Below are 25,049 nucleotides of genomic sequence, written 5' to 3' on the forward strand. Positions count from 1 at the left end.
TCATCTTCTGTCTTTTATATCAACGCTTCCGCCCTCACGACCTCTTCGTGCTCACGCAACAGCGCGTACCAAAGCCTCTTCGGCTACAGATGTCTGACAAGGATGCATCTCCACGACATAAGTTAAGAGGCTGCAGACAAGGCAAGTCAAAGGGAAACTGCGTGCGGTAGGCACTTAAGACCTCGTCATGCACGCTCTCCCTAATGGCTTGACTCAATGTCGCCAGTCCTCTAGCGAGAGTTCACAGCAAATCTTAAGGTGGAGAACATGTTTACAAGTCATTTAATTCGATTTATTCCCATGTGCGCCAGCAGAGGAGGAAAACTGTCACTTTTACCCAAATGGGCGGGTTCAGTTTAAAAACAAAATCCATGAATGCGAAATCCTTGCTAGGTTCCTTGCGTTTCCGGGTGTTTAGGGCTAGAAGCAGCAGAACTAAATGCATATTCGTTCTCTTGAAGACGACAGAAGTAATATTTCAGAGACTGCAAAACTCAGAAAAGGTTGTATAGCGTTTATTACTGACCTTTGTGAGCTGAGAGATTAAACAGCGAATGAAGAATTCCTGATTTTTTTAAAACCTTCTAGCTTGACCCACCATCGCAATGCTCGACATCATATCTTTCTAAATAATCACAATGACTTTAGGAAAAAATCTAGACTTATTATTGAGGACTCCTACCATACCTGACAACAACACGTGGCTGTTCATACATTGTTAACCTAAATACTAGGAAATATTCAACCTAGTTTTTTTTTTTTATCTACCCTCAGGTGTTATTTCGGCCACTTATCTTTCTCTGATAGCGTTCCTGTCAAAAACTGTACCCGATAATGATATACACTATAGTACCCTACCCTATCGAAACACGTTGGTTAAATTAATAACAAAATAGAAAAAAAAACTGTGGACTGTTTTAAGTGGAATTGTAAAATCATTGTCTCGCAACTCATTAGTAGTCCAATTAGAAAAATAACTTCCTTGTATTACTGTCAGATACCAACAGATGCCACCGTTAAATACAGAGTAAATTCAGTGACATGGAAGGTTCCTGTAAGCCAAAGACAGAAACGAGATTTCGCCATGAGATCTCATCGGATTTTATCGTGAGATTTCGTCGTTTCCACCAAACTCACTACATGTCGGTTTCTGTAGACGCTGTACAGAAGTACTAAAAAATGAAAGGCGTCCGAAACAACCAGGACATCATCTTTGAATGGGTACCTCACTCCACAGAAGGATGGGAAAGGTAAGGCTTCCCTCAAAATAATGTTTGTCCCGAAGAAAATGAGGTCTTCAACACCTCATTTCCCAGCAACCTTAAAAAAAAACTTCAGAGGACAACTTCTACCTTTACTTTACCACCTCACGAAAAAAAAAATGTCCAGAAATCGTGCATGTTTCGCAGTTTCCAGTCTGATGTAACGATCAGACAGTTATATAAAGAAAAAAAAGAAAGGCTGGGTTTGGATTGTCAAAGGCGTGTCTCGTGTAGACATGACGACAACCGATTAGAAACTGGTCGACAGAAAAGTGTTGTTCTCGTTAACTCAATTAGATGCCAGAAGCAGCGCTCACAGGTGTACACCAAGCTGTTTCTCTCGCCGACTCAAAGAGGTAAAGCATCGTTAGACGAGATGTCGATTGCCGCACCTGAGGAAGACTCTTCTTCACCCCTTCTTTGCCTTTAACCCTTTTGAACCAGCGACTTTTAACCTTTCTGCTGTTGCCAGCGCCTCCATCTCGGTGACCGTTTTGAACTTTCATAACCGGGTGCAATGAGATGCCTTCAGTTAACTGAAACATATATGCGTGCTTGCCCACCCGCATGCGTAAGAACTCTTGAAAGTCATTTCTTACGCGAAGAAATCTTCTAACTTATGTCATCAAGTAGTTTCCACTTCCGATTCCCACCCTTTCTCCCTCCCCAAGCAAATTTTCTTTACGTGCTTTACACAAGCTTCTGTGAGATGAGAAACACTGTTTATATGTATTTATGTGTAAAATTTACCGTCGATACGCTGGTAAAAATGTTTCTTTTGATGGTCACTGATAGTCCAAATTAAAGTGATCTCAAAATATCAAGCTTATTCTGAAGAGCTCATCTTTAGCACGAAAGGCCTCTGTAATGGTTGGGACAGCAAAGAAATCATTGGGTACCTCAGAATCGCAGTCGATATCTAATTACTCGCTCTTCTACCTGCCGACATCGCGAATCGCAAAGACCAGAGCACACCCAAGGCAACTAAAATGTAGGGCTCTCGGTCATGCTGCCTAGTACGTCCTTCCACCTTCTCCACCCGTTTATCTCCCGAGTACTTATATGGGGGTTCGCATAATTGTACCTCATAGCGGATGGGTGTATACGTGTATTGTTTATGGGAACATGCAGGATGCCTGTGATAAAAGGTGATTATTTCGCGAACGTTCGCATGTACAACGGCGTGTGTGTTCCATGGGCTGTTAGAGTGTGAGATTGACTGTGGTGATAATGGGGATGAGTACGTGCATAGATTGTTTGTGTGCGCGTGTTATAGAATATATGGGGATAGGTACTTGTGTGAGACAAGCATGATCAGGCCAACAGATTTGACTGTTATTTACATATCATTCCTAGTGGTTGAGTTTAGAGATGAGTGTAATGAGTTGTGGTAGCTCTCGTATTGTCTCGTGTACGAATGGCGTCTTGTGTCTGACGTCTTGTGTGCGTCATTTGTTCCACGTCACTTGAAGCAGAAAAAGACGTCATATTTAAGAAAAGCAGTTGCTCTCAAAATGACCGTGTGAGGGGGGAAACAACTGTCTCCGTCCGCCATCTTCTTTATAACTGACTCCTCTGATCTTGTGCCTCTTTGATTCGATTCACCTACAAATCTCTTCATCCTCATCTGCGGGAGCCCATCGAACGTTGTGCTTTGTGTGTGTGTGTGTTCGTGTAATACGTCGTACGCATGCAAGGTAAGTGTACGTTCGTCTAATTACAATGAGAGTCGATGGAAAGGAGAGTTAGAAGGGAGACTGGCGATTACTGATGAGCGTAGGGGATGGGGAATGTACCTATGTGACTTTGGGTATGAATGTGGCGTGACTGAGTTGAAGGCTTTAGTGTGTGTGGACGTGCTGTGACTTTGTATATATATATATGTGTGATGAGTTGATTTTATTAAGATTTTGTTTTCTTTGCTTTTTTGTTTTCTTCTAAAGCCTCTTGAGGATGAAAAGAATAAAAATGTCTATCATAAAAACAAAGCCTTCAAAGTTACAACTCAGAAACAAATCGAGCCATCCACTGATACAAGCATGCATTAAAGAAAAAAAAATCTTATAAGCCCTAGGCAGGTACAACAGAACAGTGTCGATAGCTTTATATATATATATGCACAAGCTAGCAGCTAGTAAATAGCTGAGAAAACTAATACACTGTCCAGCCAAACGTACACGGAAAAATAATCATGATGCTTAGAAACCACATGACATCGTGAAAATTAGTTATTAGCAATAAAATCGAACTGGAACCAAACCTGACAGGTATGCAAACATACTCGGGTGTAAGCACAGAGATGTTAACAAAAATTACAGAACAGTGGGCAGCAAGAAATCCGCGAGGAAACAAACAGGAAAAAAAAAAAAGCTCACTGGACTGTGACGACAGGTATCCCCAGCTCATGACGCAATCGTTCTCAATCCACGACGACAGTTAATGCGTTGAGAAAACAAGCAGCAGTTGAGGGAGTGTGCAACCACACATTGGCAACTGGGACAAGATCCCACATTTGGGGTTAGGACAGCGGCCTTGAACCGTGAAAACAAAGGACTACGATAAGTTTCAACTGAACAGGATTGATTCAACGCATAACGATGTACCGTCGCATCAACTAAACAAGCTTACCTATAAACATCATCAGGAACACTAGTCATGTTTCTCTTGCTTCTTGGTCCACTGAAACAAGAAGCTGCTTAATTCTACTGTGCGCCTGAGGGCCGCTGTTAACCGGACAAAGGCGAATAAACTTTTGATGAAAACTGGCAAAGTCTTTATAAAACGCTTGTAGAAAAACTCTGCTAAACTTGTTCAAACATTCGTCTTGGTTTGTCCGGTTAAAAACGGCTCAAAAATGAGTTTGATTTTCCCCTCCTGATAATAAATCGTCTCGTGCGTGACCTTTATCCATAGGCCACAGAAAATAATAGTGGCAACAGAAGTTTTACCTCTTAGGTCATGAACGCAAAGAAAAATAAATCTATGAATCGATGTGGACAGAAATGACCAGCGCATAAATATTTTGAAATTCAGTTCACAGAAATTTGTGTTTGTCTATGTGCAGACACATGGTAAACATTTAAGATAAAATTTAAGATAAATGAACGTATAGAAAGAATATTAAGCCCGCCGCTCTGACTGTATGACCAAATGTAATCACTCATACAACATTCTAGCAACACCGGAGAAGCATCCCCCCCTCCACTCTCTCTCTCTCTCTTGCTCGACCACACGAAGTTCAATGATCAAGAATTTGTTATCTTATCCTTTATTGTCAACGCTGTCACTCCGCCCCAGAAAGTGATGAGCGCTAGGTACTTTTTTTGTAGGTCATCAATCAATCAGCTCTAGCCATGCTTGGTAAACAGGGAGCTGTGTAGTTGAACATACACTTAGCACTTCACACCAGTCTGGTGAAAAACTAACGTGCAAGCGTGCTCTGGACTAACACTCGATTTTATTTTGTAAAAAGAAAGAATATGTTGTATAAAATCAAAAGACGTTTTACTGTATATTTGACAGAGACAGAAAATCAGAACGTTAATTTATCCTTTCTATAATTCTACATAACACACGCTAAATATAAATAAACACAGTAGGCCTATGTCGACATAGCATTTAGAGGATGCAATGAATGCACAGAAACTCACACACACACAGAGTCCAAGAGACAGCGTCACATGAATTTAAAAACAAAATCGAAAGAATAGCTTAATTGCTTCGTGCTCACGACAGAAAATTATGACTGATACAAAGTGTTCCCGACACATAAAAATGTGTAAAAATAAATGTCAACATGAATTAGTTACATTAACATTGATCTCTCCTTTGTGTGACCTTTGATATTAAGAGGTATTATGACGTGTAAGAGCATTCGAACATAAGAGTGCATGATAAGTGAGAGGATGAGAGAGTTTGTGTGTACGCTGGTAATCAGTGACTGTGTGAGTGAAAGTGGGCGAGGCAGAAAAAAAAAACCCAGATATCTAAAATTCCATAAAATTCTATTAACGGTAATAGTAACCATTCTCTCAAATGACTATGCATATGATCGTTCTAGTAGTCCAGTTAGGTTAAGGTGATTATTGTGATTATTGAATCGTACTCTGATCTTGCTACTAGACACGTACACACTTTCATCAAGATTCATACCGACATAATGACCAAACTAAAGCGATATGGATCTGGAGACCAGTAACAGCACAGATGTGGCTAGTGGTACCTAAGCAAGACATTCCCATTCCATGTGTTCCTGTACCTACCCCTCCCCCCTTCCTGTTTGTTTCATTGCTTATCTGTTTAAACTCGGCAGTCACAGACTTTTTCTTTAAAGACCGTATCGAATGGTTCACGGTTTTTCCCCCCATAGATATCGTTAAATATTGGCAAAATATATTCATTCTGCAAATTATATAGCATCTTGCAGCTGCTTATGTAATATCCACTAGCATAAACGTGTTTTGTACCTGCAATCAACGCAAAATCCCGCTCGAACGGGAGAACGCGGTACTACGTCATTCCATCGCCGTGCGTTCGCTGCGGAGTTGTTTGCTCGCCGCGCGATAAGATTCTAATAGAAAATTTTCCTTTTCCGTCCTCTAGAATACAGCTATTAAAAGTTTTAGTAACAAAAGACAAGGTATTTGTATAGCCTTGAACTATTAAATGAAATGTTTAAAATTCAGTCAGCGAAAACAGACTCACCAACCGTGAAGTAGTGCTTTAGTCAAATATATTGTCTCGAGAGAAGTTATATCTGATTACATGCTGAAACAATGGTACCTAAACTTTTCGTCAGGACTGAACATTCGAGTCAGGCTTAATTATTCATATCATTAATTTGTGTGGCGTCAGTGTCGCGAAATAGATGTAATGCGAGTGTACCCTACTACTGCTTTAATTAAATTTATCATCGGATGTCTCTTTACTAACAGGATTACTCGGATCTGGAAATCTTCCCTCGTCTTTTACGAGGTGTCTTATCAAATGTCGTTGATGTTACTGACGTGAAAATGACGTCGATAACAATGACGACGAGTTCTTTGTCAAAATACGATTTTAAAAAATTTTTTATTTGGAGCCATCGGTAATGAACCTTGTAACAAGGAACGCGACACGTGGGTACATCGTCATATAGATTCCCGACAAAGTGCAAGGGTGATAACACGCCTCTGTCGCTCCCTGCACTCGCTCACCGCGTTGCTGAAAGAAATAGTACACTACTATCGATGTTCATGTTGTCATAGCAACGGAGAAGATTCGCCCCCCCCCTCCCTTTAATCCCTGCTACCCCTCACATTTCTTCTTCACTATCGATCGCAGATTGCGACGGTTATTCCGATGTTGCCGACGCAGCATCACCCGTCCTTCCGCTGCCTCTCTTTTCTCAACGTATGACTATCCCTCGTTATCTCTTTTTTTTTTTCAGAACGACAAACTGATGAAACAAAGGACGACAACTTCAAGTATACTTCCGGCTTGCCGCGACATGTTTGAATGTTATATTTCTGAAGCTCTCAGATACTCATTCTTGTGTGTGTGTAAATTATACTTGAAATTGAAATAGGGAAGCTTACCCGAAAATCTGGATGACCCAAGAGCAGTTTATAGTGATGGCGACAGCTGTAGTAATCACACATACGTCACACCACAACACCAGCGTGTCCGCAGATGTAACCAGTCTTTTAACTTCCCCACCCCCCTTTTCGACCCTCGACAAAATGAACTCTTGTCCACTAGAACTTAATTCACATCTCACAAACCCGTCCATGCAAAGGTCACGTCGACTTTGGCTTGAGTCACACCACGCCAGCCAGCCACTCGGCGTAAACAAAATCGACTGATGCGCGCTGGACCACGTGAGACGGAGAGAGAGAGAAAGAGAAAAAAAGCACGTGTTACTCTCCTTACTGACGTACTCTAACAAAAGTAATAAAACTACTATGCTGGAGAACATTTTTTTCTTTTCTTTTTTTTAAAAGCTTTTTCGTTAAATGTAGGACAATACACGTGCGTGACCTTATTTAAACCGTAACTGCAAAGGTCAAGTATAGTTCACAATGGATGTCCGCGATGATTTTAATCTAGAGAACAGTACTTCTGCAAATTCAAGTTTAAAGGTCGCTGATTTTTACTTGTTTTGTTGGACGTGGCAGTGAGGTCATAGGGAACTAATGTTTGTCTGAAGCGTCAGTGGACTGTGCTCTGACAGTCGCTGAAAGTGACCTTTGAATTAGTAAACAATATTCCAGCGCATTATCTGCGACGCATGACCCTTGTACTCACACCACACTATAGCAGAGTAACGCATCAGTTCTAGAACCATTCACAGGAATTCTGACACGAATACGATACCCTACAAAACGTGTGCTAGCTCATTATACCACACAGAGACTGTAATTATGAGTTTTAATTTTCTTTTTTAATTGGTAGGTTTACGGCGATTGAGCAAAATTAAGCAACGCTCGCCCATGTCAAGACAGTCGGTCCAGTTAATAGATGCCACTAGTTCTGACTTGACTTATTATACTTGATGTTGATCACACGTACGTTGTCAATTTGCAAAACTAACGTACAAGTGATTTTATAAACCTTTCTCCGATCTACAACCCAAAAGGTGGTCTCAGTCCTTGGTGAACCCTAGTCACGGCCAGCTCACCGAACGCTTTGCTGTATGACAGTCAATGGTGTTTGCGTTTCGTTGCGATCAGCAAACTTACACTGACCGAGCAGCTGGACGCAATCGCGCACCGTTTAATCTTTTTATTTTATTTTATTATTTTTTTTGTTAACGTGGATGCAACAATGTGTAACTCCATGCACCTTTCAGCCGCAAAAGGAAAACCAGATTTAGTTCAGCCTTCCAGACGTTCTCTTGAAGTAATGTTTGTGGTGGGGACTGCTGTTTACTTGTATTTTTTTACTTAAAAAAAAAATTCACTATCCTCCTCTTACATATACATCATAGCAGATGGGATATATATATTGATAAAAATATATTCATTGACTCTCTCTCTCTCACACACACCAATACACATCTGTATGTGGAGAGTTTGTAATCAAATTCTCTATACTTTCAATATTTTCACATTCCATCTGTTTACTTTTAATTACAGCATTTATCCAAAATATCCCACTGGGCACTATAGCTCTTAAAATGATAACTTTTTCAGACATGCATGCACTAAATATACATGGTAGGGACTGATGAATAGACCTTGTAGCATATATGTAGATACATCTCCAGCTTTGTTTTTGAAAAAATCACAAAATGCTGTCGACAGTGGACATAAATAGATTAGGAAGGTGGTGAATATATAAACTGGCAAATATTTACTGCAGATGAACTCTTCTTTATTTTATTATCACTTGTAAACCTCATATTTAAAAAGGAATTTGGAGAATTAAGTTAATTTGGCATTTTAATTGATTTGTCTTTTATTTACTTTCAAACAATATAAGTTGTAGGCATGAACATAAAAATTGTGTCAAGGAATTGTGTAGAATATATTTATTCATTGGTAATTTTACCTAGTATAAAATGTAAACAACAGATGTTGACTTCGTCAATTGTTCAGAATGACAATGACCAACTTTATTAGTCCCAATGGGCAGTTTAAACTTGGGAGAGGTGCTCAGTTACTATATATATATAAAGCTCTAGTTACAAAATAAGTTCTAAGGTGAAAATATGAGCAAGTAACACAATCTAAAGGGAAAAAAAGTCTTACGTCTGGACCATTCATATGCATGCCTACAATATCATCCATATAAACACCACTGACAATTCATCTGTGATTGAGCAGCTGCACCACAGAAGGCACGAACAATTTCAAGTGCATGTTGCTTCTACATACAAGCATGGCATAACCAGGCCTGTTCTTAGCCCGCCACAGGGCCCAAGACAGGGATTAATTTGAAGCCCAGTTATTAAATTAATCAATATAATTGGGGCTCTAAGCAGATGTCTCATGTGCCTGCCTCTAAGCATAAAACAAATTCCCCTTTCAGTACATGTTCAGGTATTGATAAAATGAGGGAAGTTTTCCTGACTATTTGTTGGTCACAGGAAGAAGCTAAATCCCTCTGCTTGATATCAATTATCTTAGAATGGATGTGGACAATATTGTTCAGACTATTCCTGTTATGGACAGACAGAATGTGGAACCAGCATAAAAATGAAAAAGATAGAAGATTCTCAATAAACAACTGATAGAAATGGCCCAAGATTGCTTTGCTGATTGAAAAACTATTCAGCTTAAGCAGAAGGTACATTCTTTGCTGGCCACATTGAGCAATATGTTTGGTGTTTATAGTCCATTTGAGCTGGCAGTCAAAAAACAGTGCCTAGGAGCATGATGATGTTAACAGTTTCAACAGGTTTACTATGTATCACACTGGGTACAACAATTCCATCTTTGATTCTCCTAAAGTCTCTATCCATTATGACAAGCAGTCATTCTGTCATGCATTAACACAATTCAGTTCTACAAAGTGTTTTGTTAAGTGTATTATTGTACACAATGTTTAACTTCCATTACTTGTGTATTTCAGTAACCAGTGGCTGAAAGTGTTTTGTATCAGCATGTTATTGATCGCCAATTAAAAATTATGTTTTTAATGTCACACTTCTTTTATAATTATTAATTCAGTTATGTGTAATGGGTTCTAAAGCCCTAGAACAATTAGCCTATTTCTCTTTGTGGTTCCAGAAAGTAGAAAATGGGTTTCCAAGAAGAATTTTAAGCTGAAATTCTAGTTTTGTTTTGTTTTTTTTTTAATCTGGGATGTGCTACCATGTGCAGTTCTTCCCTGTAATTCTTTGTGTTTGTTTTTGGAGATCTTAGAGACAAGAAAAAATCCTTTTATTTTAAAAACATGTTCTTTTCGGTGTGTTTTATAATTTCGGATCAGACAGCGTCTTCTGTCATCTCGTATAATTGACTGATGCTTGGGATTTCACAAGCTTTATTTCATTAAGATGTGTAAGGCAATCGAATGAGGTCGAATGTAGAATCACAAGAATTGGTGCACACACAAATTGCATACTGTCAATTGTAACACAGTAACCTCATAAGCATAAACTTGTACACGAGCACACACGAAATAAAATCCAACATTATATGCTGACAAGAACGATAGCTCTTCCGACTTTCGATCTCAGCGGAACTATGTCAACAACCGTTTGCTTATTTTGCGTTACTATGTCGCAAAGTACGCAAATACATGCTTATATCTAAATATGTATTTATATATATTTAAAGGTCTACAAACTAATTTCTAGGCTAATGTTAGACCACTAAATCTATAATGTCTTTGAAAATGTTTGTCCAATGACTTTGGACTTTTTTTTACGTCATGCTGTCATAGGGTCGCATACATAACCGGAAAAGTGCTCGCCAACTACTCTACATTTCAAACTTGGAGCATTCGGCGACATGGATTCGATGCTAAACCTAGTGGGCCATAAAGTAACTTTAAAAACCACCGATAATTTGATTGTGAGTGGATTTATACAATCTCTGGACAAACAAAATCATAAGATTACACTTCGTGGAGGTAAGAAAGGCTTTATAATGACTTTGTTTTCATCACATCTATTTTGTTATTATTTGCTTGCGTTATGCCGTGCTAGCAATTAAGACCATATTGCGAATCACGTGCTGTATTCAAATGTTTTAGAATTATTTGGTAGAATGATAATATAACGTTGATTTATATAGCGCTTTCCCCACCATTGAAGGCGGGCTCAAAACGCTTTACCGCATGACCATGAAACGATTTTAAATATCGCTATTCAAAACAAAAAGAATACCTTTCAGGGTCACAGGTGAGCGTCAAAGTTTCACGGCAGTTTTTAAATAATTTTTTTTTAAAAAGGAAACTGTCATAAATATAAATTTTTATGTGCAGTTACAGACATCGTAAGTGGCGAGTTCATTCAAGGACTTCAAAATTTTTATCGTCAAGATATTTTGGAATGTAAGTATGTTAAGGTTATATTTTGTGGATCACAGTGGGGTTATTTGACCTATATTAGTTTTATATCAACGTGAATAATTTTGATAATGTTTTGCAAGGTCATAGGTCATTTCGCCCCACAACAAAAGTCAATTTGTCCCACATAGGTCCATTCATCCCAGGGATGACTCAATCACACATGGGGCCAAATCTTGCATCATACAAGATTGTGGGTCAAACATTACTTAAATCCGATAACGTTTTATTGAGCAGTAGAAAACTAAACTTTTTGTTATTAATTTTATTTAAACAAAATCATTCATTAAAACAAAGTTAAAGTAATAACAAACCAAGGCTTATCAGTTTTTGTTCTTAATTTACTTTGTAGGAGTGGACTTTTGACATCTTGGCAACAAATTTGTTTATGTTTGGAGTAAGTTTCTTTGTTGTGGAGATTCTCAGGATGGATTGCAAGTGTAATTTAATCAAAATCAATCAAAATCAAAAATCAAAACAGACTTTATTGTCTGCCCAGGAGGACAGAAATTTGTCTTTGCTCACATACCCATACAGACATTTAACAAACAGTTAGAAGTAAAAGTGAGGAGTAAAATAGTGTTGATTGCACCAGTCCATCAAGGCAGTGTATGTTTATCCTAACAACAAACCTTGGGTGACCAAGGGCCTAAAAGCACTGCTGAACAAAAAGAAACATTTGTTCATCACGGGCAGAAGCCCACGACAGAAGATTAGTACATAGAGAGGACCATGATGCTATCCGTTGGGTGGGCAGAGGCTCTACGAGCATACTAGTTAGTCCGCTTTCAGTAGTTTGCCGGTGGACCAACGAGTGTCGACGAGATTGAAACAGAGGTCGAGTTAGCTCTCGCCATAAACCCGATGTGTCAGAATGCGGCTCGTGGTTACATCTTGAGCTCGCTGGAGGGACCTGCCAGACGTCGAGTGTTGATGCTTCCGCATGACGCAAGAGATACGCGAGAAAGATCTTGGGTGTCCTAGTGGAGGCGTACGGCGAACGGAAAGAATCAGTGCCACAGCAACGTGATGAGGTGGTCGACGAATAAGCCGCGAAGCTCCAGAATTTAAGCAGGCGAGGTAGAAGGCGGCGCAGAGCATCGAAGTGGCGGCGATTGACACCATCACGGAGGACTGCAGCCCGACCGGTCAGGGAAAGTGACTGCCCCCGTCGTCCGTAACAGGACGTAATTTTGTTGATCTTCATCACAGAGAAAAGTTGCTCACACAGATATATGCTGCCAAACATTCTCAAGATTTGAGCCACATGTAGATGAAGCTGGGACATCGTTTTTGAGAGGGAATGAGTGAACCGTGCAGGCCCCTCAGAGTCATACTTTGATCCAAAAATTGCTTCACTTTTATAATAAGACTGTAATTACATTTTACCTTAATGAAATTGTATTTCTTTGTTTCTTCTTGTCAGTGGAAGTGCACGAAGAAAAAAAAAAGAACTTGATTCAGCAAGCAAACAATGCAAAGGACAAAAAAGACACGAAGTAAGTTTATGTGTGCTTAACATTAAAAATATATACATAAAATTTGTTGGCAGTTCAGAAATTGCTCATTTATATAGAACTTTGTTTTAGCAGAGTTTCATCAATGCTTATTGTGAGCACTATCAGAATGTTTTATGGCCTGATCAGTAAAGCCAATCAAGTGTCTAACCATTATGAGTTTTGGGACTTCGATCTGATTTTGGTGTAGTCCCTGGTGAATGGGAGGTTTCTTTATTACCAGATGCACTGGCTGGAATAGCTTTTATTTGGACCTACTCAAAGAATGGCTTTCTAGGGTTTTAGAACTGCAGACCTGAAAAGCCTAACTGGCTCCCCTTTTATATCCAGTAAAGAGCTAACATGCCATAGGTAAATGACTATTGAATTAAACACACGTTAGACCAAAACAGTGCTGGCACCTTAACCAGCCTGTACTACACAGTGTATTCAAAAGGAAGCACTAAGCTTTCTTGCCTCTTGAAGAATAGGTTGTGAAGAGTAACTTTACTAGATTAGTTTAAATAAAATTTCTGCTACGAGTATAAAGTTGCTATTGATATAGTGACTACTCCAGCACAGCTCTGCAAGGGTACATGATAGCCTGCTCAAATTAGTATAATTTGAACTCCAGTGAAGAAGTATCTGAGGGCCCTCGGTGCAGCTAAAGACCCTAAAATGTTTTTAATGCTCAGTGTGAATTAATGTTGAACAGATATAGTGGGTAGTGTTGTAGTTTTCATGGTGGATGTGGATGGTGTTGTAGCTGAAAGTGCAAAATAGTCGATTATGACACCATCATCCATCTTATATTCCCTTAGGTCTATAATAATGTGTATGCCAACCATTGCTTAAGTCTCCTACACTTGTGTTTTCATTCCACAGGGTTCCCAGGTCCTTGCAAGGTCCTTTTAAGTCCTTTTATATTGAATTTTCGCCAAAAGGCCTTTTAAGTCCTTTTATTTGCCATGCGGTCCTTTCAAATTCTCACACAGGTCCTTACATTTTCTCTGTGACCCTTTTAAGTCCTTTTATCGATAAAATATTACAACAAATTTATTTCCGGAGTAGACTTTGGCGCAAAATACCGACGATTTTTTTCGCTGCATTGCTATTTTAATCACATGACTACCAGTCTCGCTCGCGGCGGGAACGTCCGTTTCGGCCTTTCGCGAGTTCACTCTCGTCGTGTCGACCACATTTCTTTGTCTGCTTAACAATTTGAAAGATGCCGGGGAAGTGCTCTTTTCAGGAGAAGTGGCTAAAGGAAGACAAGTATAAAGATTGGTTAATAAAAGACTCGAGCAATAAACATTTGGCACGATGTGCTGCCTGCAAATATCTCTGAATCTTTCATCAATGGGCGAAAGTGTTCTGAAACAGCACATGGTTACGAAAGACACCAAAGGCAAATAAAAGTATTTCTGAAAGATGCGCGCTTTTGTGTAACTGATTACTTTCGTCATCGAGAACATCCACAGCCCGCTCAAAATCAGACGGCACCGACCAGCTCTGCAAGTGTGTCCAGTAAGTTGACAATTATTTATCTTTAGCGATTCATTTAGTTAACGATGTGGGTACTTAGAAAAACACATTAAATTAAAGCGTGCATAACATTTTGCGGTTTTTTTCCACTCTTTATTAAGCCTATCGTCTAATTTACGGTGAAGCCAATAGCTTAAAGATCAGTAAATAGCAAAGAATTATTTAAATTAAAAAGTTGAGATTTTCATTTTCTCATGATTCGAACTACAAATAGAGTTTTTATACAATCACGAATCTTACTACAGCTTTGCTGCAGAAAATTGATCTGAATTTTTGGCATCTGATCAGGAAAGATTAAAAAGAAAGTATAATTATAATGTATGCTTATTATCCTATTTTACCAGCAAATACATTATTTTTTGGATTTTTAAAATCAAACAATTTAACATTAAAGCTAAATCAGTTAGCTGAAAATAACTTTCATTTTCAACTATGCTGCCATCTTTATACTTTAACTTAGTTTAGTATTATTTATATTATCATGTCATTAATTATTGCTTTTTGAAACCTGTCTTTTATTCAGACAGAACATAATGTTTACAGACATAATGGTAACTTAAATGTTTTCTTTGAATAGGTTTCGTGATGAGCAATGAACGATTGAAGGCAGAGATCTGTGGACTCTCAAGATTGTGGAATCACACTACAGTTTCAGATCTGCTGAAAAGTCTGCTGAACTGTTTCGACTTATGTTCCCAGACAGCCAAGTAGCTGCAGAATTTAAGTGCGGTCAAACAAAAGCCAGTTATCTAACTTCATTTGGGCTTGCTCCTCACTTTTCGAAATTGCTTCTGGACTGTGTAAATTCGTCGCCTGAGTATGTTCTTTTGTTTGATGAATCTTCTAACCATAAGACTCAAACTAAACAGCTGGATTTCCATGTTCGTTACTGGAGTGACAATGCTGTAAGGACTCATTACCTGACCTCGGAATTTTTGGGTCATTCCGCGGCCATAGACCTTCAACAAAAGTTCAGTAAGGTAATTAGCGAATCAAACTTCAAGCAAGCTAATTTACTTCAAATTTCTATGGATGGACCTTCTGTAAACCTAAACTTCTTGAGAAAATTAATAACGACATGATTACCAATCACAATGTTGGTTTGTTAAATGTGGGCAGCTGTGGACTCCATGTTATGCACAATGCATTTAGGCGTGGGTGCGAGGCTTCTCAATGGGAGCTTGAGTCATTTCTTACATCTGCTTATATCTTGTTCAGAGACAGCCCAGCCAGAAGAGAAGATTATATAAAAGTAACTGGTTCCACATCTTTTCCAGCCAAGTTCTGTGCTCACCGATGGCTTGAAAACAATTCTGTTGCTGAAAAAGCAATTGTTATGCTTCATACTTGGAAAAATTTGTCAAAGCTGCAATGGAGAAAAAAATAACATTGCAAAGAACAAATCTTTTGATATTGTAAAAGCTGGAGTCTTATCTACCCTTTGCTTTCATGTCGTCTGGCTTTCTTTAGTTTAATTGCCAGTATACTTGAACCTTTTTTGAGAAAATACCAAGCTGATCAGCTCTTCTTCCTTTCCTTTGTTTAGACTTACATGACATTATGAAAAATCTGATGCACAAAATTATCAAGTCAAATGTACTTAATAAATGTGAAACTGCCCTCCAACTTGTGCAGGTTGATATATGCAACAGTTCTAACCATGTCAATCTGAGCATGATCGAACTTGGCTTCAGGGTTGATAGACTACTGGCTGTAGCTAAGAAACAGTCATCAGTAAACGATGGAACTCTCATGGCCTTCAGAGCTGAATGCAGAGATTTTTTGAAAGCATTGTTCTAAAATTGCAGGATAAATCTCCACTGAAGTACACCCTAGTGAGAAACATAACTTTCTTAAACCAAAGACCATGGGGAAAAGACAAATCAATACAAAAAATGAAAAAGGTTTTTGTTGTATTGCCAAGGTGTGAAAAGGTTTGATGATGTGACTTGTGACAAGGTATTGTCAGAGTTCCGTAATTTTCTTGACAGTTCTGCAGGTGAGTGTGGTAGTAAGGCTTTTGACCCTATGACACAAAGACTGGATAGTTGGTTTTATGATGCCCTTGCTGGAAAAGCAGAGTTTCAGGTGTTGTGGTCTGTTGTCAGAAGTTACTCCTACTCTCTCATGGTCAAGCTACAGTGGAAAGAGGATTTTTCATTCAACAAAGAAACAGTAGCTGACAATCTTAGTCAGACTGCACTAAAAGCACGCAGAGTAATTCTTGATCATATTCACAGTGTGGGAGGGGTGGAAAATGTTGAGATCTCCAAACCACTGATGATATCCGCTTCTAGTGCCTATGGCAGGTATGAACGTTACCTCTCTGAGCAGAAGCAGCAGAAGGAACAGAAGAAAAGCAGGTCCACAGAAAGAGATTAGGAGATGAGCTGGTAATACTCACAAAAAGGCTAAAGACCACCAGTGCCGAAGAACGACACTGCTGGAACTGGCTGACAGACATAGTTTCCAGGCTGAAGAGCAAAAAGTTTTTCACTTATTGAAAGATCTAACAACATGCGTTTGTTAGCCAAAGACAAGAAGAGGAGATAACAAAGATTCAGTCAGACATTGATAGATTACAGGAAGAATTAAAAGGTGTTGAATTGTGACATTCAGAATTAATGTTTATTTCAGTTTAAATAAGCCTGCACAATTCTGTACATGTATGCTATGGAACATGTTAAAAAACAGAACTATTTAGAGGAAATTAGGTTGTGTAAAGAAATTGTATTGTTAGTATTGGTAAGCTGTAGGGTGACAAAGAATTGAATTTCATCAATGAAACTTTTGCTTATAGTAGATGGATTGCTTTGTCATTTTGTAATCTTAATCTTATGTGTATTAGTATATCATGCTGTTTATGTATATGTTTGCATGTGTTACATGTATGTGTAATAAGAATGCTTAAATAATATCTCAGGTTAAAAATAAATGGCTGTAATGCTTGACAGTTTCGACTCATTCATCTTTGGTTAGCATTAGGAACAACTCTTTTCATTCTCATCTGATCCTCCAATCCTTGCATTCCTTGTAGTCACAAGAAAATGTTTGGTCTACACATCTGTACAACACTAGTTGCCCTTCCGTATTCGCAAAAACGCTCTTTTTTCAAAAGTCTTTAGAAACTTACTCTTTCTTGAACTTTGATCTTCTAGTACTACTGTGCATAGCTCTATTTCTATCTCTCTCTTCCCATTAGAGTGTGTGTGCGAGAGAGAGAACGTGAACTGACTTTTGTATTACACAAAGAATGGCTTTCAGGTTTTGCAATTATTATTACTTAGATTCTAGAAAACTTGGAACATTAACGGTGTATGTTATCAGCGCGCTAAGGACACTTTTTAAGTTATCTAATCTAAATATGGCAGACAGGCATCAAAATTAACTCTTGATTATTTATTACTAGAAATACATGTATTTGAGAACATAGAGAAGACCACAGATTCATAAATAATACATCTTTCCGACCACACAGAGAAAAACTTAAGCATTGATGACTGTCACTTAGGTCCTTTCGAATGCATGAAAGGTCCTTTTAAGGTCCTTTTTTGGCACCATCCCTGATCCCTGGGAACCCTGATTCCAGTAAACAAAGATGTCTGTCATATTTTCGTTGTGTTATTACAGACTGGGTCTGCTGTGTTTGCCTTTGTATGTTTGTGAAATATGGCACTGTGTTAAGAAGAGAGGTATACATACAAGTGGTCTTACATTTTTCCTATGGCTATCGTCAAATAGAGATCTGTTAGTAAACTGCAATTGAAATAAAGTTAAACCTCCCAAAAATAAAAGAAAAATGTCTTATTTACTTTAGGAAAATGTGAGGAACGAACATGCTATCCTGTTTTCTGTCCTTTCCTTAAGAATATAAGTTTTTAGCTAAAGGGTTAATAAATAATTAAATTTTTTGTTGTGCCATGTTTTGTAGGTCAATCATCAGTGGCTGCAAAGGCCAGCCAAAACACCTGAAGAACTTGGGGTTTCTGCATCCAAGAGAACTCCTGTTGCAAGCACAGTGCCAGAAAGGTTGGTCTTGCTTCGTTACCCTAGAATTCTTTTGCATGTGTTTTTAAGGCTTGATGTAAACAAAAAAAAACTAGCTGACATTTCTGCCCCAAGCCAATGTCAAATTAATCAGCTATTCACTGGAGCTGATTTTGACTCTGAGTGTTCACTTTCAAATGAAGTCCAGGTGAACAAGCTTACTACAAGTTGAAGCATCCCTAAAATTAAATATAAAGAGGAAAAGTTCAAAGACCTATCCGATTTGTGATGCATATCATGCTCAAAAGGCTTCTATTTATAACATTTATTAATTCCTTGAACATGAAGTTGCAATCAAAAATGCAAATCTTGAGAAATTAAATACAAGTGATTTTCTTGCCTGTTTAAATCTCCATTTCTAATAAGCAGCGGGTTTATGAATTTGTTGTATAGAAGTATAACTAACAAAAATATATGAATTAAGACCCTTGATAAGTTTTTTTATGAATCATTTAGGGTCAGTTCCTTATAATTAAACAATTAAACTCAATAATACAATAATAACAGTAACACTTATCTCTAAAGATTACTATTGCTAAACTTTTAATCAGCAGAAATAGAGGAGGACAAAAAGTCTGGAGGAGCCAGCAGAGAATGCCAGCTGCCTGAAAACTGTACTCTGGTAGACGACTGCCATAGTCAGCTGTTCAAAGACACTGTAAGTAATCCACTGCTTTCCTCCTTCATGCACTGTGAATTATGCAACATTTTTGTGGGACTGTATATTTGTAGACATTAAAAACAAATGAATCCAGAGTTGTGATGCTGTTTGTGATCAACACATATCACAAGGAAAGAAAAGCTAAAGTTTGTATAATGTTGAGTTTTTGTATGCAATGAAATGTTTTTTCTTCTTTGATCTACATTTATCATCTGTTCTTTTAATCAGGATAGGTCATAGGCTAGAGATATGATGTGAAGAAATATGCATGAAAGTGGTTTTTCTCTCTGTATAGGTTGACTACTTATCCAAGCAAGCTGTAATTGCAGTGAGCTTTGAGGGTGTTTCCATGGGTCGTTCTGGAAAGCTCTGCTGGCTTTTGGTAAATTGAGTTTGAATGTGTGTGGGTGCAGGTATGCATTTGGATGTAGGTAGATGTTAATTTATGTGTATTTACAGGGATATGAAAAGTTGCCATTATGCTGCTGTAAACCTGGTTACTGTTTATTTATTTAACAGGGAATAGAAGGCAGTCTGTGCCTATGGGCACAGCCTTGTACTATTAAAATGTAAAACCAAGGGACAAGTAATATGTCGATGTAACAATATGAGAGCTTGAAGAAGGTAAACAGTGAATGCTCACATCAAATTTCTGATCTATCTCTCTTCTGGTATATGACTGTTCTCATGTCATTTCTGAAATGCACAGATGAAAAAGAGAAATAGATTTTAGATGCTGAGCAAGTCTTATGTGGAACCTATTTTGATTTTCATCCACTTGCACCTGCTCACATGGATACACATCCATACATGAATGGGACAGCTTGGAGAAAATGCATCTGTGTATTCTTAATTCTCACCCAGCTAGAGAAAAACATAAGAAACTAGATAAAGTATATGTAGAAACAAAGCTCATAAAATATTTGTTCATTGTCACAGATGGCTTCCAGAGATGAAATTGTGTTTTTTGACATTCTGAGCATGGGTAAGGAGGCTATAAGTGCTGGAATTGGAGACTTGTTGGAGTCATCTTTGGTTTTAAAGGTAAAAATTACATTTTAATTTTCTGGGTTGTTTTGCAGTTTACTTTTTTACCCTGCATAGAGTAGCTGCTATTTTAGGCTGCATTACTGTCTTATTGTATTAGAAATATATAAAAATTTTTGGCAGTCTTTTGGAGTTTTGTATATGAGTAGAATCATGTCATTTATTTAAATCCCTTGTTTGTAGATATAAAAAAGTATGTAAAGCTTGCTTTCTTTCATTCTGTTTGTTAGTAATAACTTATTTCTATGACATAAAAGTGTCATTTAATTGCATGGAAACTATTTTTTTTTTTTTTTTGCTTTCTATTTACTGTCTATTTTGAATGAGAGTGGGTCTTTAATTTGTTTTAGGTTATTCATGACTGCAGACTTCCATCAGATCTGCTTTATCATCAGTACAACATTAAGCTTAACAATGTATTTGATACACAGGTGAGAATATGTGGTGTTATAAGGCACATGCCTAATTCAGTGTTAGATGATTGCCATGTTACTCTTTCAGTCTGGCGAAAGGTTAACAGTTTAGAAAAGTATTTGAATGAATTTCTCAATTCATTGTTTTTCTTAGACTTAATCTATTTTAGATAGTGTGATACAGGCATTTCTTGTACATATTTGCACAGTGGGTATAAACCTTAATCACACATGGATAAAGGTATCCATCCAGTTATAAAATAATTGCTCACGTTTAATTTTTATTTTAAAAATGTTTTCCTCTTGTGATTTTACAGTTTTTCTCCTTGGCCTTATTCTTTATTGTCTGTTTAATTATTGATTTTTACTTAGTTAAATAAAAGTATAGATGTACCAGATTGTTTCCTTTTGTTTATTGTTTTTGTCTCAGCTGTTAATAAATAATCTAAGGAGTTTAAGTATATTACAGGTAGCCAGTGCCTTCGTGTACAGACTGCAGAATGGAGGAGATTTTCCACGCTATGTGGAGAGTCTGGGCCAGTGCCTTCTTTATTATCTGAAACTAAAGAAGGCTGACATCCATATCATGCTTGTGCGCAGGCATTGCCAGGAGGTAATTTGACACCTTTGATGGGCTTATTTTTTGTTGATAGGCGAGAAAAAAAAAAGAAAATCAACTATACCTACATTTTATGCTGTTTCCTTTTCTCTGACATTGTTGACTCAATTCATTTGCTATAAACCATTCTGTGATGCTTCAGGCTATTTGTCTTTCTCACTTGCTTGTAAGATACATTTTGTGCCCAACATTTAATTGATGAAATTATTTTAGCTGACATGGTCCTGTCTGGTAGCTTGTAAAAGTTTTGTGTTGTTTATATCTATTGTCATTAGATCGCATGCTTTGGTCATATATAGTTAAAATTGTCATTTTTTTTTGTTTGTTTTTAGTACAATGTCTTTTTGTATATTTGGTATGCCCAGAATAAGTTTGGCAAGCCACTTCACCTTTCCCAAGAATTTTGTCACAGGTTATGTTAAATATGCTAACGATATACTTGTATGTTGATGGCCTTTAGGAAGACGAGAAAGTTTGGATGCTTCGTCCTGTACCTGCCAATGTGAGCGATGCCGCAAAAAAGCATGTTTGTCACTTGTTGACTCTGCGTCTTGTGCTGATGGAAGAAATGATGACTGAATTCATCATTGGTGTGGAGGTTTTTCTGGGCAATGTCAGAGATGCCAGTGAATCAGAAGCCAGAATTTTGCAGGTATGGTTAGTTCACAGTGAAGACTGTCTTATGTTGTGTGTCATTTTTATATGCAGCCAATAGCTTTTTTCTTTCAAAGATGGGCTTCGTCGAATGATTCTGCAATTTCCCCATTAAAAGGAATACAAAAAAAAACAAAACAATCCAGGTTAGTCTGTCTTGTAAACAGTATAGGAGATGAAGATGACATTTCAAAACTTGATCTTCACTTGCACATCTTTATCTGTTCTACACGCTGCATTGCCAGTTTGAAACTACTGCTTAGAGTAACTTGGAATTCTAGTGACTTTGGTTGCCTTGCAACATTTTGTGTTTGATCATTTGTACTTTATTTTTACAGCAAGCAAGACACAGGCTTCCTGCACAATTTAGCCACCTGTCAGATCTCAAAGACATGAATGGGAGATGGTCAAGAAAAAGCCCTAAAAACCGCAAAGGCAATATATTATCTAATTACAAAGATGCAAATGGCTTTCAAGAAAACTGCGTGGGAGTGATTCATCCATTAGTTAGAGGTTCCCACGATTCTGTGTGGCACAAAGCCGAAGGTCAGTACCTCTGTTTAAAAGTCAGAAATTTTATGTATTTGTGTCCTTGTCTCCTTGAATTTCTCTCATCGTATCTGTGGATGCACACAACATCTTATCTGCAAAGTCTGTGAATATCAGTGAAAAATAGTTGCTGTATGGTTAATGTACCCATAGTGTGGCAGGCATGTTGGAGCTAAAGAATTCAAGATTTCCAGGTCATTTATCATAGAGTTGGTTGTTTGCTGTAACTTGTGTTGAACACGTTCACAATCACATCCTGTTTCAGAATGAAGGAAGACAATAATTTTGTTCTTACAGATTATGTTCCTACTTTCATTCTGTGCCTTAATGCTGTTCTGTTATTGCTTTCATGTAAGTTGACAGTTTTTAAAGTAGTAGTTTTAAAGCAGGTGCAGAAAAGTGTCTTCTCATATTTTTATTATGATTTTTACAGATGCAGATCATGGTCTGCTTTCAACATCTGCACACAATCAGTCTTCCTGCACGTTCCAAGGGCCAAAAGGTGACTCCTCCACTTCCCATAAAAGAAACAGATCTGAATTGTCAAGTCCAAGGCAGGTGCATGACAACACAGTGCTAACAAAGGATGTTGTGATGCAGTTAAACAGCGACAATGAAGACAGAGGCAGTAGGAAGAGTGACTCTAATGGTACACACAGTAACTGCAGAGACAGGTATAATGGTATGACTGATTCAAATAAACAAAAAGAAGTTTGTACCCACAGTGCAATTATTTGTGGAGGTACAAATGCCAAGACAACTTTGCAGGAAATGATTCCTGAGGAGCAAGCAGAAAAACAAGCAAAATCTAAAGGTCTCGAAATTATTAAAAATTACATGAGGTCGCGTGCTGGCAATTTATGCAGGGATGAAAAAATACAGACAGTGAATATTGTCATGAAGCCAGAAGGTTTCTTGCATGAGAGATCATCTCGGTACAAGCATTATCCTGTAAAAGAAGATCTTCAGAAAATGAGTAGTGATGATTCTGAAGGAGAATGTTTAGAAAGGAGTGATGCAGAGTGTGAGGAAGATAGCTTTGATGCTATTCCATCACAGGTAAAACTTGAGCAGAAGAGTAGAACTAGTGGTGTGATTGGTCATCAACTTACAAACTACATGTTGGGTGATGATCTAGTCCCTGAGGGAGGATTCAACACTGCGATCTTTCACGATATGACCACAGATGTTGAAAGATACAAGTGACTATCCACCAACATCTCTGGTTGAAATTCTTCCTACAGCTAAAGGGGATCCAGAACTTGGGAGTGGAACAAGACCTTGGCACAGACCCTCGGTAGGAAGACTTTCATCTGAAGCCCAGAAAGCAGATTCTATGGTTTCAGAGGTGAATGGCTTTAAGGGCATGTCTCCTGTGGGGAGACAAGGCTATAATAGTGCAGTGAGGGACTGGTTTTAGATCATTCTCTTACAAATCCTCTTGAACATACGTTCAGAGGTGAAACAAAACTTAAGCTTGGTGAAGAACACATTGAACCTACAAAATACAGGCAGTCCTCGGGTTAAGTCAGACCCAAGTTACGATGTTTCATTGTTACGACACATCTCTCATTTACTTGTATAAAACCTTGTTTCGACTTAAGTAGTTTAACGTTGTAACGCAAACTTCGTGTTTTATTTCATTATTGAACATATTTTATCTGTTTTTTGATAATTTTGATAATTACCATGTTAGGATAGGTGTTAGGATAGGATAAGTGCTTACAATATGTTATTTACATACAGTATGTACGTATGTTCCGACTTACAGCGAAATTTGGTTTACGATGTGACATAGGAACAGATCAACATGGTAAGTCGAGCACTGCCTGTACATAGCAGAATTTCAGGTTATTATGGATGGCACTATAGGCAGGAAAAGACATTGTGACAAAAATTGCTGAATTGTCCAAAAATGTTTTTAAATTTTTTTTTTATTTTAGTGGTATTGAAGATAAAAGCATTAAAAATTTTTTATTTTAGGGTTAAGATAGTGTTGTTTCCAGTAAAATATTTTAGTTGTAAAAATAATTAAAAAAAAACCTTTTTAGGATTATCAGTTTATTTCTTGAGTTGCTGAGGTTTAAAGATTGACAGTTTTAGAGAATGTTGATGTATCTGTTCACAATGTTGACAAAAATTTCATCATTTTTAAATGGAAAGTTACATGCTTCTCAGATGATAATTATAATGTCACAAATAGAAATTGTATAAAAGTCTCAAATTTTGTGTGTTTTTTTTTTAACTCTAGTGATCAGCTAATGTAGCCAATTAAATTTTAAACACTTCATTCTGTTACATTGATCCTTGCATATTTAAATGCCAATTACAGTTAAGTCTGGATTATTTGCTGCTAACCCTCAAGCTGGATTTGCAGCTATTTTCAAAAATTTTGTTCTAGATAACTACTGTTCTGTTAAGGAACTGATACATTTAGAAGCAGAAAAAAATCTCTCTTAAGAGAACATACATTGAATTTTATCTTTGGATGATGTTATGCTTGAAATAAAGAGCTATGATCTGTTAGTTCAAAACCACTATTGTGTGTGTCTTTACATTTTTGGCCACTGACAAAAGGGGACTGAAAGTTTTTTGAAGCTTTTAATGAATGGTTTTACTAGCGTTAGATCTCGAGCATTTATGACCATGTTGAGTAATGAGATTATGAAACATTTGAAGCACTAACATAAACCTGTTAAAAGTATTATAATTATATTTTATGGGGAAAGGATGTTGCTATATATTTCATTGAAAGAATTT

General features: G+C 37.7%; 1 protein-coding gene across 2 annotated transcripts; it reads left to right on the forward strand.

Annotated features, from left to right (window-relative positions):
• The first annotated feature begins 2,894 nt into the window (after positions 1–2,894).
• LOC112559316 (piRNA biogenesis protein EXD1-like) lies at positions 2,895–24,826 on the forward strand. Of its 2 annotated transcripts, none has more exons than XM_025230447.1 (13): positions 2,895–2,959; positions 10,632–10,820; positions 11,175–11,243; positions 12,685–12,757; positions 18,231–18,328; positions 18,898–19,004; positions 19,303–19,389; positions 19,947–20,051; positions 20,405–20,485; positions 20,937–21,080; positions 21,547–21,738; positions 22,079–22,286; positions 22,723–24,826. In XM_025230447.1, exons 2-13 carry the CDS (start codon positions 10,700–10,702, stop codon positions 23,493–23,495), a joined length of 2,058 nt encoding a protein of 685 aa, XP_025086232.1. In that variant the 5' UTR covers positions 2,895–2,959; positions 10,632–10,699; the 3' UTR covers positions 23,496–24,826. The 2 variants fall into 2 exon arrangements, with proteins under 2 accessions (XP_025086232.1, XP_025086233.1); XM_025230448.1 differs by having other exon boundaries at positions 18,901–19,004.
• Positions 24,827–25,049: the final 223 nt, after the last annotated feature.

The sequence above is a fragment of the Pomacea canaliculata genome, linkage group LG3 (genome assembly GCF_003073045.1).
Source record: "Pomacea canaliculata isolate SZHN2017 linkage group LG3, ASM307304v1, whole genome shotgun sequence".
Lineage (NCBI taxonomy): Eukaryota > Metazoa > Mollusca > Gastropoda > Architaenioglossa > Ampullariidae > Pomacea > Pomacea canaliculata.

Bases quoted from the DNA above. Each gene is read 5' to 3' on its own strand.
- LOC112559316 (XM_025230447.1), top strand. From the start codon at position 10,700: ATGGATTCGATGCTAAACCTAGTGGGCCATAAAGTAACTTTAAAAACC. The intron at 12,758-18,230 runs GTAAGTTTATGT...CATGTTTTGTAG, and splicing joins AAGGACAAAAAAGACACGAA to GTCAATCATCAGTGGCTGCA. The intron at 20,052-20,404 runs GTAAAAATTACA...AATTTGTTTTAG, and splicing joins AGTCATCTTTGGTTTTAAAG to GTTATTCATGACTGCAGACT.